Below are 17,422 nucleotides of genomic sequence, written 5' to 3'. Positions count from 1 at the left end.
AGGACTTTTCAATGCAATATGGTTTTAATAGGATAAAAACTTGGTAAGAGCATCATGAGTTTGATTTCTATAACCAGTTTCAGCTTCAATAAATTCAGTCATTCCATACAAATTCAGAAAACAAAATTTAAATTCAGTTGTCTAGTGGAACAAATCTCATCACTTTCAATCTAAGTCATTTACACAAACACAAGATCTTTGGTCAAGACTTTAGAAACCTTTTCAAGTCATAGTCATAGTCATTTACACCAAGTCATAGTCATTTACCTATAGTCATAGTCATTTACAGCAATAATTGTACCTTTACTTAAGTAATATTTCAGCAAACTAACAATACCTGCACTTGAGTAGGTATTTTTTCCAACCTTGGTTTTAAAACACTGCATCCAGGCCTATGAAAATACACACACACATACACACAGTATGAGTAGTGAGTAGGTGAGTCTCTTAAGATGTCCCGTGTAACAGTGTGTCCTCTCCTCTCAGCACATGACATCAGTGACGGGGCCTATTCAGAGGGAGAGGCAGGCGACTGGACAGACTGCTGGCTCTCTTATAATGATGAGAGGGTCAGTGAGACGACCGGCACGTCTGTCTGTGACCTGTGGCAGCGCACAGCGTACATCCTCTTCTGTGAAGAGCACAGCACCATCATATCCTGCACTAAAGTCAAATATATGATGTGGGAGAGACAGATAGAGAAACACCACAAACACTGATGTTCTTTGAATTTCCCCAGATTGCAAACCCACACACATCTCACAGTCCACATGATTTCTTAGTCAGATTCAAGTTCAGAAGGACAGTCTTGAAAAGGATTCTGGATGTCACCTGTCTAATGTTGATGAAATCCGCTAAAACTGTACTTGTGTGTTGTGTGTGTTCTCAGCAGCAGAAGAGGCTGAGGTCGGTGGGGTGGTCCTGCAGCGAGCGGGATGGCTGTTTAGACCAGCAGTTCTCAACCATGTGTCATCGAGGCCCGACAGTCTGCAGGTTTTCATCCGAACCAAACACAAACCAGCTGGTGAAATCAGCGAAATCAGCCGCAGTCTCTTGGGCCTTGACGGCGCATGGCCGAGAACTGCCGATGACCCAAACGCTGTGCTTCAGGCTACCTAAGAGGATCCAGAAGAAGGACCGCAGGTAAGTATAGTTTCCCTCTCTCTGTCTTCCCTCTGCAGGTGATGAAGGTGGAGGTGAAGTTTAAGATCGAGGTGGAGGAGGAGGAACGGTCTACCAGCGCGTCCGGTGGCCCAGTGACAAGGCGAAGGAGCGACCGGATGTCAGCCTGCCCACAGGAGGATGGGTTTCCCCCAGAGAGCCTGGCTCCTCCCAAGGTTTTTTCCTTGCCACTGGCGCCTCTGGCTTTACAGACAAATCCAGAACCCGTCTCATCACTTCTAGGTAGATTGCTTCGCTGTCTGATTTCCCATTGGCTTTTCATGCCTCAATTAAACAGAAGGAAAGTATTTGCACACAGCATGACAACTAACACAGGGACCGAAAAATTTCAATCTTCCGTTTTTTTCTCTCTCCATTCACCACCATTATATGGTGAAATAGGGAACACTTTTAGCACACTGCGAGTGTGAACAAAGCAGGTTCTGACAATATATTAAAAAAACTAGAGTCGCTCTCTTTATGTTATTAAACCTTTCAGTTTGAACAAGTGTAACACTGAAATCCTTCAGACCGGTTTAATAACATAAACATAAGCAATTCATTTAAAAACATTTCAGCAGGATTACTAGTTTTTTATAGAGAATCGCCGATTTGCGGGTTATATCATGTCCAGGAAGCTACACAACCCAAGGAACTACCAAAGTTCAAACGTTGTGGCTTTTATTGGGGGAATGTGCAATATCTTGGTGTAGGGCATCTGTGCAATATATCTGGTGTATATGGATCTGTTTGTGTTACTGAATGTTAACTGTAGTTTGATTGTACATGTATACAGATATATTGTGTGTATATGGAGAGGCTGTGTGCTGCTACGTCACCTGTGTTCTCTCGAATGCCCAAGACAAATTTCTCCTAAGGGAGACAATAAAGGCTAATCTAATCTAATCTAACATCATGCTGCTTACAAGCTGAATTCATGTTAGCATAAGAAGAGAGGCCAGCCGGAGACACAAAACTGATTTTATTTCATGTTTCAGTGTTGTTGGTGAGTTGAGGAGCAAGTAGCAACCAGGAAGGATACAATGAAGGAGGTGAGAGCAAAATAGGACCAGTTGTGCTCTTCAGCCTCTGAACATAAGCAAGAAAGGCTATGTTGTTTCTACTGTTTATGAACCCATTGCCATTTGGCTTTGACCAAGGTCCTGATCTCATTTAACATTCTGAGCAAAAACAGCTTCAGCATGTTGCTGTTTTTCATTGGTATTCACTTACACCTTGAGTCTGAACACAGTCAATTTAAACTTGGGAGGAAATTCTGGCAACATAGTCTACTGTGTGGCAAAAAGCAGCTGGACAAAAACAGGTTCTGCTGCAATGCAATACAAGATATGGGTTTATAAAGCCAAGATATATATGAAGAAAAAAATAAAATCAACTTAACTTAGTAAGTCTCAAACATGGACTGCTAGATTCTAAAGTCCAGCGTTGGCCCTTCTGTGTAAGCGTGGTTGTTCACAAACATGGGGCACAAGCTTGCACGAGATGCCTCAGCTTCACGGGCCTTTATTTTTTGTCCCTTTTCATTTTTTGGAAGGTTTCCTTTCCATTTTGTTAAAGGGTAACTTCGGTATTTTTCAACCTGGACCCTATTTTCCCAACTTTTTGTGTCTAAGTGACTAGGGGGGGGGGACAACAATTTTTGAAATTGGTCCAGTATTGAGCGAGATCGCGTCAGCTGACGCAGTGACGGACGGTCAAAAGTGGCTGGCTGGCTATGCATTTGTTATTTTCTTTCACATGAACTATTATGAAAAATATACATTATTGATTTAAATTAATAGTAGGCTACCTAATGTAAAATATCAGACAGAAGCATATTATGCATAGGCCTACTCAGAAGCATATTATGCATATGCGACTAGCGAGGGGGGGCCAGTGGGGGGGCCAGTGGGGGGGCCAGCGATTGTATCAGGGTGGCCGTGGCCCCCTCTGGCCACCCCTTGCTAGTCGCATATGGCGGCGCGATTGGGTGTCACGATTCTCCAAATCCACTATTCGATTTGACTTTCGATTTTAAGGTCACGATTCTATTCGATTTTCGATTTAAACTTTTTTTTTTTCAGCACTGACGGCTATGCCATTGTTAGACTATCAGTCTTGATTTGTAAAGATCAACAGATCATTGGTTTTATTTTCAAATTCTTCTTTAAAAAGATGGTATCAAGTGTGATATAACTGCCATATTTTTTTTTTGGAATGTACCACACTAAGGCCATATGGTCAAATTTTTTCAAAGTTTTTCCATTTAAAAAAACACAACTTTCCCTTTAATTTGGTAGCCTACCAAATACATGGCAAGGCGATTCAGGGCGTCTCCTTACTTCAATGTCAACATTGTGACAGTGACAGTGACAACATATCAGATCCTTCCTATCTTGGCTAACGATAAGCTTTCAAAATACATACAAAACCTCCAGCGCTTCAGCCCACACAGTAATAAGATCAGACAATAATAGTCGCCAAACAAATATGGAAAAAGTCGCCAAACTTATATGGATAAAAGTTGCTGCGACCCGGCCTGTCCTCCCTACCGACTCTTCGGCGCACTGCCTCCCGGAAAACAGCGTCCGTCTCCGGCGGTGAGAGCAGGTAGGTCCCGCTGTTTAGTGAAGGTGATCTTGTGTCTTGTTTTATCGAGCAAGAACAAGCGATTTCGATCAAAAGACTTCAACTCACAATGTCTTCGTAACTTTCCACTACATACGGCGGGTCAGGTTCTGTCTCACAGCACAATCTGACAGCTTGCAGAAGGTTTTAAAAGCGTGACGCTTAGCTGGCGAAGCCATTTTTATCGCTGGAGGACGACTAAACCCGGGGAAAATCAAACGTCTCAGTGTCACCAGATATACAGTATTTTCCAGTTCCGGTTCATCGATGACAACTTGAAGTATATATAAAACAAAGCTGATAACTTGATTTTCAGTTTTTGGTACATGCTCTCTAGCAGCTACGCTGTGTCGTCATTGAAATGTTGTTTTTTCTAGGCAGGGGTGGAGAGAAAAAAATAGTGGGAGAATTGCGAACCTGCTTGTGATTTCGAAGGTCGAAATCGAACACTCATTTCGATCGATTTTCGATTTAGAATCGAAATCATGACACCCCTAATATGAAGTATGTAACCTATATGATGTGTGTAGATATATATGTAGTATGTATATGACATAATGTATGTGGTGCTACGTAAAGCCCTTTGAGACATGCTTGTGATAAGGGGCTATACAAATAAACAAGACTAGACTAGACTCTCATGAAACGACTGACCAGACTGTGAGAACCTACAGGCTGATTGTCTACCCACATATGCTAAGCCGTAATGGCAGCTAAGTAAACTTTCTCAGTGTAGAAAATGAAAGACCCTTGTCCAACCAGGACTGCAAAAACCCAAGAATAATTGGTACAAAGCAACGCTCAGGTATCTCCTCACATGACACCAATTGGTTCCACGTACCTGTTGGTATATATAGCCCTGGTGGAGGGTGCAATGGAGTCGAGGACGGTCTGAACCATTGACTGGTCACAGGCACCTAGAAGCAGTTCTGGCCCCTCAGAGGCCAAACCCACAGTTGCAGGGGATCCAGGTGTGGCTGCCATATTTGACCCTGCAGCTGGGACAGGAGGTCGAGCCTCCTGGGGAGGCAGCAAGGCACCCCCTCGAGGAGCTTGCAATCAGGGGGAACCACATTCTCCCTGACCAGTTCGGGGCCACCAACAGAACCTTGTGACTGCTCTGGAGGATCCTGTGTAATACTAACATCAACAAAGGTTCAGCCAACTTTTGGAAAGGAAAACTGGGGTCAATATGCCTATATTTCTCTGGTCATAGAAAATGAATGGACTTGAATGCAATTCAAGTGCAGTGTGAACCCACAGTAGGAGGTTCAAGATTAGCCTCTAAGTCTAAGTTTCCATTAGTAACATTTGGCATGAAGTAAGACATATCAGTTTCCTGAACAAACAGGACAAAGTGTGATCATATCTACAATATTGCACTTAGAAAAGACTTTTAGTGAAAAGTGCTTTTGGTTTACAAGAACACATTTAGTGAAACTTGTGTTAACTTTATTGTGCTTGCTGCTAAATGTTCTGTCAGCAGCTCAGTTCTGCCTGAGGAAGAGTACTGACTTGAAACGCATTGCCAAGTGTGCATTAAGTGATATAGGCTAGTGGATGAGCCTCAAAAAGTCCTTTAGTTTTTGAGATACCCCTACCGGAGGTAGTACAAAGCACAACAATGTTTTTTAGCATCCCTAGGGCGTCCCATAAATGAAACATGAAATGAAATTCTTGTATAAAAATACTTTACTGCAAAGATGGTTAAATTGGTCCACATTTTGATACACCCCACCAACAAAAAAAGGTGCAAAACAAAGCCAATCTGTATGGGACTGCTTGCACATAAACTCATGTAGATTTGAATCAGAAGGTCAGAGAGCTCTCAAACTTGCCATACTTGTAGTCAGGATGTATCTCAACAGAAAAAACAAAGTAGATGTGAATAGCTTGATGTATGTTGGATAGATAGATTCATAAACATAGACTTAAAAGTAGGCAAAGACAGAAAAAAATTGGGTTTTATGACAAATGCACTCATATACTTTTTAACATCTCTTCCATAATTTGTCATTGTCAAAGACAAATGAGGGCTTGTTGGATAGGTGTGATTGTACTGAGTCTGGCAATACCACTTGTGTAATTGTAGCATGCATTGGCAGTGAGACCATCAAAAAATGCCTGATTGGCATTGATCCTAATTGGCTGTAGTCTGTGCCATTCATTTGTATGAGTTGAGAAGACAAAAATGCAACATATTTAGAGCCATTGTTGCCATATTAACACATAATGTGATATAATGTCATCATGAACAAGATAAAACTGACTCTAATATAAGCCTTTCGTTATCTGATATGGGTCAAGAAGAAAACATAAGGTATTGAAGAAAAAGTATAGGCCTAAAGTAAAATTGCTGATGTATTATGCTTTTAAATGCAGCAGACAGATTTAGAGAAAAATGTATAAATAAAATAAAACTAAGTAGAAATTAAGTCTGCCATCGCCATAAAATAATATATAGAAATTATGCTAAAAAGTGTTGTGACATTAGCATAGATTTAATGAGAGTTTGGTTAGCCATCCCTTGCTTGAGATAACCACACTACTGATGACTTAAGAGGCTGAGGCTTAAGGGCTGTGTTGCATGTACTTGAATGCACTTATGTCTGCACTTGTTTTGTGCTATGCACTTTGTGTCTGTTACTGCACTATAATTGTATGTATTTTTATGTGGCAGCCTTTATGTCCAAGACAAATTTCCCTAGGGACAAATAAAGTAATCTTGAATCTTGAATCTTGAAATGCAAAATTTTTATATGAGTAAATTTTTTGGCAAGCACTTGCAAAGAAATAGTCCACCATAAAGTTGCAGAATTTATGTTAGATTCGTCTTCATGGAACTTTTGTGTAATTGTAGCATGCTTTGTAAGTGAAAACCATCAAAAAATGTCTGAGGTGTCCTAATCGGCTGTAGTCTGTGTCATTCATTTGTATGGGTTGAGAAGACAAAAATGCAACAACAGCATTGTTGTGGAAAAGAAATATTAACACATTTATGGTATGGAATACATAGGCCTAATGCAAACATGAATCTGCAATTGAAGTAGTTTGAAACATCAGTGAGTACCTTTATTGAAATAATGATATTGAAATGCCTAACCTCATCATAGGATACACAGTGGCCCATTGAATTTAAGTCATTGATGAGTGTCTTGCTACCAAACTCAATAATAATAATAATAATAATAATAATAATGTGCAATAAGATCTTGACAAATTGAGATTACACACAGGCCTTTAATGATGGATCCTCATCACATGTTTGATCATTTCTATGGGCACTTGAATCAATACACCAATTCACACCAAAGCACACCTCTTCTCGCTTCACCCCAGCAGCAAGAAGGGCGGTCCGGTGAGACATCTCACTCATGCTACTCAGAGAACTGGAGTTACGCAAGTAACCTAAAGTTCTCTTTCATAGCATTCATTCCGATGTCTCACTATGGGATATGGAGACTCCCGTATTGCCAGACGAGTTTATCTCGAAGACTGACCACCAACACTCAGGTGTCAGATCACCCAACCTGCTCCGCCTCAGAGCCAACGCTCAGAACAGCATGAGCAATAGTTGGGGCAGTAATATCCAACTTATAAAACCTTGCAAAAGTGAGAGGCGAGGACCAGCTAGCTGTGGCGCATATATCCTGAATAGAGACCCCTCTAAACAGGGCCCAGGAGGTAGCCAAACCTCTGGTAGAATGTGCGCGTAAACAGCCAGGGCCTGTAGACCCATGCTCAAATAGGCCAGTGCAATAGCCCTCACAATCCAGTGAGAAAGCCTCTGCTTTGTGACAGGCTTACCCTTGCAGGACGCAGCCCAAGACACAAACAACTGGTCCCCTTTCCTGAAACCACCAGTTCTATCCAAATAAGCGCGTAAAGCGCGCACCGGACACAACAAGCTGAACGGCGGAGGTTGGAAAGCAACGAGCTTCACAGGCGAGAAATTTACAACACTCTGGGGAAGCCCTGCAGTGCTCAGAGTAACCCAGGGTGAGCTGTTCCGGGTGAGGATGAAATATTTACCTGCACGTCTGCAACAACAGGTCCCTGCATAACGGGAGGGGCCAAGGCTGGCTGCAGAGATGTTTCACCTCTGCCAGCCATGGCATTGAGAGCCAGTGAGGAGCGATCAGGATTAACCGCAATCGGTCCTCCCTCACCCTGAACAGAGTGGGGGGAATCAAAGCCAATGCCAGGTGTGCGCTAACGCGTCTATTCCCAGCGGTGCGTCCTGGTCGTGCAGAGAGAAAAACAGCTGACACTGTGCGTTTTCTCTGGATATAAACAGATCCACCGTCTCCCTGCCGAACCGCTCCCAAAGCTGATTCACTACAGCTGGGTGCAGTTGCCACTCCCCGTAGAGGGGATTGCCTCTGGATAGCAGATCCGCTCCTGGTTCTGAATCCCGGGAACATGCGTCGCCCTCAAGGAAAGGAGATGCGTATCGCTCCACAGTATCAGTCTGCCCCAGAAAAGCAATGGTTTGCCTGGGAGTCAATTAAATCTTTTCCCTGTTCACTTTAAAGGATAAGGCCGGTGTTTTTTAATGCATTGCTTACCGTCAACAAATCCTATGCAAATAACAAAATCAACAATGCGTTTGCTCTACTCCCGTTACTTTCTGACTTCCTACATATCGTTTTTAGCCATCAACCCAGAAGTAATTGGCTCCAATTGTAAGCTAAAAACCTTGAAATACAGCTCACAAAGACATAGTTTCAATTTTAAAAATCGCTTTAAAAAAACTGTTACCACGAAAAGTCAGGCTGTTATAGTTATTACCAAATCAAATTCAAATGGGAACAAATTCTTCATTATGCCGGGGACTATTTTCAGTGCTACGGAACTACTTTCTTGAGATCGCAAAGTGTTTACAGCCGGCTTATTAAGTTGTTTGAGGAAAAAGTCAGCCGGCCAGGTGCATCGTGATGATGAAATATGCTTGCCAGAGCAACGGCATGGCTCTCTGACGTGTTTTTAATAGTTTTTTTAATACAATGGAGTTCTATGGCTGCTGGGACATGAGGCTGCATTGGGCACCGGCTACATGGACGAGACTTGTTGGCAAAACAAAATCATTGCTGATTTTGTTATTTTCATAGGATTTGTTGACGGTAAGCAATGCATTAAAAAACACCAGCCTTATCCTTTAAAGCCTAAATCGACTAGGTGAGTCATCAGAACGTGTGTGTGAGCCGTAGCCTCCCGCTCTGACCGTGCCAGCACTAGCCAGTCATCCAGGTAGGTGGCCAGGCGGATCCCCCGCTACCTGAGCGGAGTTAAAACCACCTTGGTACGCTTCACAAACACTCTCGGGCTGAGAGACAGCCCGAACAGCAACACCAGGTATTCGTATGCCATGCCCTGAAATGCAAATCTCAGATATTTCCTGTGTGGAGGATATATCGGGATGTGAAAGTATGCATCCCTCAGGTCGACGGAAGTGAACCAGTCGCCTGGACGTACTAAACGCAGCAGAGATGCATGTGTGAGCATACAAAACTTGTATTTACTGAGATGCCTGTTTAAGGCACGCAGGTCCAGTATAGGCCGAATCCCACCACCCCCCTTTTTCGGCACCAGGAAGTATCTCGAGTAAAAGACGCTGTAGCTCTGCTTGAGTGGTACTTTCATTATCGGCTCTTTTTCCAACAGTGAGGAGATTTCCTCCTGTAGGATGCGGGCCGACGCCCCCTCTGCCCGGGAATAAACCACCCCGTTGAACGGAGGTGTGGCTGTGGCAAACTGAAGTCTGTAACTGCTGGTTATTATCTTCAGTATCCACTCTGACTGTGTGCAAGCCACCCCACTCTTTCCCCTTAAAGACAATGGGGAGACGAGCTGAGGCCCACGCAGTGGCATAGCGCTGCCCTCCAGGGGGCGAAGCCTAATATATATTAAAACAAATATATATAAAAACATATTTTTCTTGCAATTCTATTCTATTCTATGCAATTATCAAAATATATGGTAATGTCATGCAACTCTTAGTGGGATGCAATGACCTACTATTTAAGCTAGGCTATTATATCATTAAGCTAGTGCTATGCTATACCAAGCATTTTCACATCACCTTGTTTTTTAAATTACTTACCTATGAAAGCTCACAAAAGTTCCATGAAGACGAATCTAACATAAATTCTGCAAATTTATGGTGGACTATTTCTTTGCAAGTGCTTGCCAAAAAAATTACTCAGATAAAAATGTTGCATTTCTGATCTTAAGTCATCAGTAGTGTGGTTATCTCAAGCAAGGCATGGCTAATCAATCAATCATTAAATCTATGCTACTGTCACAACACTTTTTAGCATAATTTCTATATATTATTTTATGGAGATGGGAGACTTAATTTCTACTTAGTTTTATTTTATTTATACATTTTTCTCTAAATCTGTCTGCTGCATTTAAAAGCATAATACATCAGCAATTTTACTTTAGGCCTATACTTTTTCTTCAATACCTTAAGTTTTAGGCCTATTTGTCTTGACCCATATCAGATAATGAAAGGCTTATATTAGAGTCAGTTTTATCTTGTTCATGATGACATTATATCACATTATGTGTTAATATGGCAACAATGGCTCTAAATATGTTGCATTTTTGTCTTCTCAACCCATACAAATGAATGGCACAGACTACAGCCAATTAGGATCAATGCCAATCAGGCATTTTTTGATGGTCTCACTGCCAATGCATGCTACAATTACACAAGTGGTATTGCCAGATTCAGTACAATCACACCTATCCAACAAGCCCTCATTTGTCTTTCAATGACAAATTATGGAAGAGATGTTAAAAAGTATATGAGTGCATTTTTTTCTGTCTTCGCCTACTTTAAGTCTATGTTTATGAATCTATCTATCCAACATACATCAAGCTATTCACATCTACTTTGTTTTGTCTGTTGAGATACATCTTGACTACAAGTATGGCAAGTTCTGCTCTCTGACTTTCTGATTCAAATCTACATGAGTTTATGTGCAAGCAGTCCCATACAGATTGGCTTTGTTTTGCACCTTTTTTTGTTGGTGGGGTGTATCAAAATGTGGACCAATTTAACCTGCTTTGCAGTAAAATATTTTTATACAAGAATCTGTTTCATTTATGGGACGCCCTAGGGATGCTAAAAAACATTGTTGTGTTTTGTTCTACCTCCGGTAGGGGTATCTCTAAATTTTAAGGTCCCTCCTGCTAGCCTAATAAGTGTTCACAGCTTTTTACGATGCTAAGCTTGAATACATTTTCTTACTTTCTGCATTACAAGTAGTTTCCCTCCTCCCATTATTTGCTAAATTTTATTCACACACAAAAGTTTTCAAAGGACTTACCACAGCTTATTGTATCTCTAATGTAATCTGAATATCTTAAAAAAAAAACTATAAAAAATATAAATATACTTTCTTGTTCTCTTCCTTGTTATTTCACTGTGGTGAAATTTTATTAAACTTTTCCCTTAATTATATAATTTTTACTTTATTTACTTAATTTACCTAACCTTAATTTACTTACATTTCTTCATTTTTTCTTACATTAAAAAAGAGAAAGAAAGAAAGAAAGAAAGAAAGAAAGAGGGGTTTTGGAGAGCTGTACGTAAATGTGCACTCTACCAAGATTTTGCCATGAACTCCAGTTACTACACCTGCCTCTTTGGTGCTGCTTGTACCCTGACCTAAAGTCATGATAATACATAATGATCCCCCTTATACAGGTGTCATGAATGATTATAAACATTTATAATGTGGTCTATAATGCCTTATGCATTATAGCACGTAACGAATGTGCTTATAGTGCCTTCATAGAACGTGCTACCAATATGAGATTTTAAAATAGCCCTAAAATTGATGGAAATGTCATGGTAACTTGTCCATGATTCTTTCTTTTTTTCTGCCTCTCAAGTAATTACAACCAAACTAGGCTGCCAATCGAAATCCCAGTTGTATCTATTAGAAACAAAAATGAGAGAGGAGGGAAACCAATTCATTAATGTCACAGTGGAGCTACTCTTCCTGAGTCAAGTCACCCTTGTTTCCTGTTTCAAAACTTTCCACTGCGTAAAACGTGCGAACAACCTAACCTCAGTTCACATAGATAAAGACTGATGGGCCGAACTACGCATGCAGTCAAGCATACACAGATATTGCTTTTCTTGTCAGGTAGACACGATGAACACTACCTGGAAAGAAAATGGTCCAGAGCTAGACAGTAAGATGGCCTATGCCATAGTCTTCGGCTGCATCGTGGTGCTGGGTCTGCCTCTCAATGCTGTGTCACTGTGGACTCTGATACGCCGCCACAGCCTCAAATCCCCCAGTGCCGTCTTCATGATCAACCTGGCACTTTCAGACCTGCTGCTGGTGATCTCCCTGCCCATGAGAGTCTACTTTTATGCCACAGGCAGCTGGCCCCTTGGCATTATGGCATGTGTGTGGATCATTATGCTCTTCCACAACAACCTGCGCTCCAGCTCCATCTTCATCACCTTCATCGGTGTGGACCGGCTGCTGGCAGTGGTTTACCCGCTGAGATCACGGCATCTGAGATCCACCTCCAATGCCTGGAAAGCCTCTGCCTTCGTTTGGATCTTTGCGTTGGTAATGAACGTCCCAGAGAACATCAACTTTTCAAGAATTTTAAACAACTGCAGTGCATCTACCTGTTTTGAATTTCCTAACTGTAAGCAGAATAGACCAGTATTGATTTATTTTCAGTCTGCTTTAGTGTTCACCATGCTGGCAGTCAATGTTGTGTCCACTGCTATGGTGTCTTGGACTCTCCGCAGGCATCTCAGTGACTCTGCAAGGGTCAACAACAAGATGAATGTCATGCTGATTTTTGCCATGAACTTGATCATGTTTATCATCTGTTTCTTGCCTCTGTCATTGGCCCATATACTTGAAAATGGAAAAAATGCCATCAAGCCAGCCATATGTCTTGCTAGCATGAACTGCTGTCTGGATCCACTGTTATATTACTTTTCTTTGGATGCCTTCTGGAAGAAAAAAGAGGATGTGGACATTGCAAGAGAGTGGGTGAAGACAAGGGACGTAATCTCAGTGACTCTGCAAGGGTCAACAACAAGATGAATGTCATGCTGATTTTTGCCATGAACTTGATCATGTTTATCATCTGTTTCTTGCCTCTGTCATTGACCCTTATACTTAAAAATAGAGAACATCATGCCATCAGGCCAACCATGTGTCTTGCTAGTATGAACTGCTGTCTGGATCCACTGTTACATTACTTTTCTTTTGATGCCTTCTGGAAGAAGGAGGTGACAGAAAGTTGGCTTCTTAACAGCAGTTGTGAGAACCGATCAATGCAGAAGCACGTCAGCCATGTTTGTGAGAAAGGTCTATTGCTATGGTTGGACTACTTAAAAATAAATAAATAAATAAAAATAAAAACAACAATAGACAGCTTTATTTTGAGCTCCTTCATTTGGCTGTCAGCTAGCTGTCTTTCTTTTGTAGACTGGACATAAGGAAATTCTTGCCTAGTCTGGACATAAGGAAGTTCTTTATGGAGTGAAGAGTAGGTAATGTCAAAGGCAGGACAGAAGTCAGGGATAATGAGAGAGGTAGGCTAGTACCACACTAGCTATGCCAGTTAGCTAACAGCTGGCTAACATTAATCAAAGAGTTCGGCTTACAGTATGTCAGTTAGTTAGCTAACAGACATTACATTTTAAATATTTCCTCAGGGTTGTTATGCTTTGCAGGTCTGGAAAAGTGTGAAAAGTGAAAAGCATGAATCTTAAGAAATGTAGGGGAAAATCCTGTTGTTCACTCGTGGTACACATGGACATTTAATGTGAGGTAGTGTTAGACCCCGGTGTCATTTTTACATATTGGGATGTTATTGCTGTTGTCCAGTCAAAGAAATTCAGGTTTGGAAATGGATTTAGGAATGGAAATGTACAGGGACCCTGTCTCATGTAAAGTGTCATTCAGTTTCCCCAGACAATTACAGTTAGTCTGTAGCTGTCGTATAATGTAGCACAGCTGTCATATAATGTAGCACAGCATAGGGTACAGGTGACATTATGCAATAAGTTATGTGGTAGCCTACCTATAAAAAAGTGTAATTTCTTCATACTGAGTTGCATGAGTCAGCTGACTCTAGTACGACTGAAAAACACAAGAAATTTTAAATAGCTCTTTAGTCGTCACTGAGTAAAGAGGTTGCAATTGACTGAAATCATTGAGTTCTTATTTTTGGTAGTTTTTATTTTTGTGTTTTTTATATGTGGCCTGATTTGCTTGTAGCATCCGTGTTGGTAAGCTTATTTGTTGGCAGTGTTCATTTTGCCTGGAGATATATGCATATTTGTTTTTTGCAAACAAACATTTTCTACAAATAAAGCTAGACCAGTATTTCTCATCATTTTGTCTCTGATATACAGTTTCCTCCACAATTATTGTCACCCTGAAGACCTTTTTAGAGATGTGAGTGCTGGGGGCCTGTGTATACCCCAATCACATTTAATCTTCAATTATTTCCTTGAACAGAAAGACCAAAATGTTTGACTTCTCTTGTCAGATCATGTGTGTTTTTATCACACTGTGGTCACACTGTGAGCAAGGACATCATCATGCTACTATTGAGAGAAGTTCAGCTGCACCAACTTTTTAGCACTGAAAAATAAAGAAACTGTGGTCAATATATGCCTACATTTCTCTGGTCATAGAAAATGAATGGACTCGAATGCAATTCAAGTGCAGTGTGAACCCACTGTATGAGGTTCAAGATTAGAATACAATCTATGTGGATTCAGATGCTAACTTCAAAAACATTTAAAGATACCAGCTTTGGATTAAAAGCAATGCTCAACAATGTATCAATTAAACAAGTGTGTCTACTTTTCATACGTTCATGTTTAACTGTTTTTAAGTGCTGTAAGTCTAAGTTTCCATTAGTAACATTTGGCACCAAGTAAGACATATCAGTTTCCTGAACAAACAGGACAAAGTGTGGTCATATCTACAATCTGTACCGGTATTGCACTTAGAAGAGACTTGCAAAGCAGAAGTTTTAGTGAAAAGTGCTTTTGGTTTACAAGAACACATTTAGTGAAACTTGTGTTAACTTTATTGTGCTTGCTGCTAAATGTTCTGTCAGCAGCTCATTTCTGCCTGAGGAAGAGTACTGACTTGAAACGCATTGCCAAGTGTGCATTAAGCCAGTGATAAGTGTTTTACAGCTTTCTAACGCAGTTTTTTACAATAAGCTTGAATACATTTTCTTACTTTCTGCACAAATGGTTTCCCTCCTCCCAGTTTTGTGCTAAATTTTATTCACACAAAGGTTTTCAAAGGAATTGCCGAAGCTTAATGTATCTCTAATGTAATTTGAATATCTTAGAAAATCTTTACAAACGTCAATTAAAAAAAAGAACTTTTAATATATTTTTGTATTTGTATTTGTGTTTTTTTTAAATTACTTTCCTGTTGTCCTTTTCCTTCTTCTTTTCCCTGTTTTGAAATTTTATTAAAATTTTGCCTTAATTATACAATTCTTACTTTATTTACTTAATTGACCTAATTTACTTAAATTTCTTTTAAAGAAAGAAAGAAAGAAAGAGGGGTTTTGGAGAGCTGTACGTAAATGTGCACTCTACCAAGATTTTGCCATGAACTCCAGTTACTACACCTGCCTCTTTGGTGCTGCTTGTACCCTGACCTAAAGTCATGATAATACATACATAATGATCCCCCTTATAAAGGTGTCATGAATGATTATGAACATTTATAATGTGGTCTATAATGCCTTTACATGGCATTATAGACCACATTATAAATGTTCGTTGCTTGCTGTATTCATTGCATTATAGCATGCAATGAACGTGCTTATAAAGCATTATAGATATGGCCTTCATAGAACGTGCTACCAATATGAGATTTTAAAATAGCCCTAAAATTGATGGAAATGTCATGGTAACTTGTCCATGATTCTTTCTTTTTTTCTGCCTCTCAAGTAATTACAACCAAACTAGGCTGCCAATCGAAATCCCAGTTGTATCTATTAGAAACAAAAATGAGAGAGGAGGGAAACCAATTCATTAATGTCACAGTGGAGCTACTCTTCCTGAGTCAAGTCACCCTTGTTTCCTGTTTCAAAACTTTCCACTGCGTAAAACGTATGAACAACCTAACCTCAGTTCACATAGATAAAGACTGGAGGGCAGAGTTGGTTTGTACCATTGCCATATGCAGTCAAGCATACACAGATATTGCTTTTCTTGTCAGGTAGACACGATGAACACTACCCTGAAAGAAAATGGTCCAGAGCTAGACAGTAAGATGGCCTATGCCATAGTCTTCGGCTGCATCGTGGTGCTGGGTCTGCCTCTCAATGCTGTGTCACTGTGGACTCTGATACGCCGCCACAGCCTCAAATCCCCCAGTGCCGTCTTCATGATCAACCTGGCACTTTCAGACCTGCTGCTGGTGATCTCCCTGCCCATGAGAGTCTACTTTTATGCCACAGGCAGCTGGCCCCTTGGCATTATGGCATGCATCTGGATCACTATGCTCTTCCGCAACAACATCCGCTCCAGCTCCATCTTCATCACCTTCATCGGTGTGGACCGGCTGCTGGCAGTGGTTTACCCGCTGAGATCACGGCATCTGAGATCCACCTCCAATGCCTGGAAAGCCTCTGCCTTCGTTTGGATCTTTGCGTTGGTAGTGAACGTCCCAGAGAGTATTAACTTTTCAAGACGTTTATACAACTGCAGTGCATCTACCTGTTTTGAATTTCCTAACTGTCACCTGTATAAACCAGAGATGGCTTATTTTCAGTCTGTTTTAGTGTTCACCATGCTGGCAGTCAATGTTGTGTCCACTGCTATGGTGTCTTGGACTCTCCGCAGGCATCTCAGTGACTCTGCAAGGGTCAACAACAACATGAATGTCATGCTGATTTTTGCCATGAACTTGATCATGTTTATCATCTGTTTCTTTCCTCTGTCATTGGCCCTCATGCTTAAAAATGGAAAAAATGCCATCAAGCCAGCCATATGTCTTGCTAGTATGAACTGCTGTCTGGATCCACTGTTATATTACTTTTCTTTGGATGCCTTCTGGAAGAAAAAAGAGGATGTGGAACTTGCAAGAGAGTGGGTGAAGACAAGGGGATGAGTTAGGATAAGATGGCATGTCCCAGCTGTCATTGTGATGTTCCACTTTATAAGCAAATATATTCTTTGTGTGTGGAAATCACAGAAAATGACTGGACTTGAATAAAATTTAAGTGCAGTGTGAATCCACTGTATGAGGTTCAAGATTAGAATACAATCTATGTGGATTCAGATGCTAACTTCAAAAACATTTAAAGATACCAGCTTTGGATTAAAAGCAATGCTCAACAATGTATCAATTAAACAAGTGTGTCTACTTTTCATACGTTCATGTTTAACTGTTTTTAAGTGCTGTAAGTCTAAGTTTCCATTAGTAACATTTGGCACCAAGTAAGACATATCAGTTTCCTGAACAAACAGGACAAAGTGTGGTCATATCTACAATCTGTACCGGTATTGCACTTAGAAGAGACTTGCAAAGCAGAAGTTTTAGTGAAAAGTGCTTTTGGTTTACAAGAACACATTTAGTGAAACTTGTGTTAACTT

At 40.8% G+C, this 17,422-nt stretch overlaps 2 protein-coding genes across 2 annotated transcripts; both read left to right on the top strand.

The window, feature by feature from the left end:
- Positions 1-11,984: 11,984 nt before the first annotated feature.
- On the top strand, positions 11,985-13,162 carry LOC139910047 (lysophosphatidic acid receptor 6-like). Its single transcript, XM_071897244.2, has one exon. It carries the CDS (start codon positions 12,006-12,008, stop codon positions 12,879-12,881), a length of 876 nt encoding a protein of 291 aa, XP_071753345.2. The 5' UTR covers positions 11,985-12,005; the 3' UTR covers positions 12,882-13,162.
- A 2,829-nt stretch (positions 13,163-15,991) lies between these two features.
- LOC144539421 (lysophosphatidic acid receptor 4-like) lies at positions 15,992-17,040 on the top strand. Its single transcript, XM_078284349.1, has one exon. It carries the CDS (start codon positions 16,005-16,007, stop codon positions 16,935-16,937), a length of 933 nt encoding a protein of 310 aa, XP_078140475.1. The 5' UTR covers positions 15,992-16,004; the 3' UTR covers positions 16,938-17,040.
- The last annotated feature ends 382 nt before the right edge of the window (positions 17,041-17,422 follow it).

The sequence above is a fragment of the Centroberyx gerrardi genome, chromosome 6 (assembly GCF_048128805.1).
Source record: "Centroberyx gerrardi isolate f3 chromosome 6, fCenGer3.hap1.cur.20231027, whole genome shotgun sequence".
Taxonomy (NCBI): Eukaryota; Metazoa; Chordata; class Actinopteri; order Beryciformes; family Berycidae; genus Centroberyx; species Centroberyx gerrardi.
This window is presented reverse-complemented; position numbering and strand designations above follow the sequence as displayed.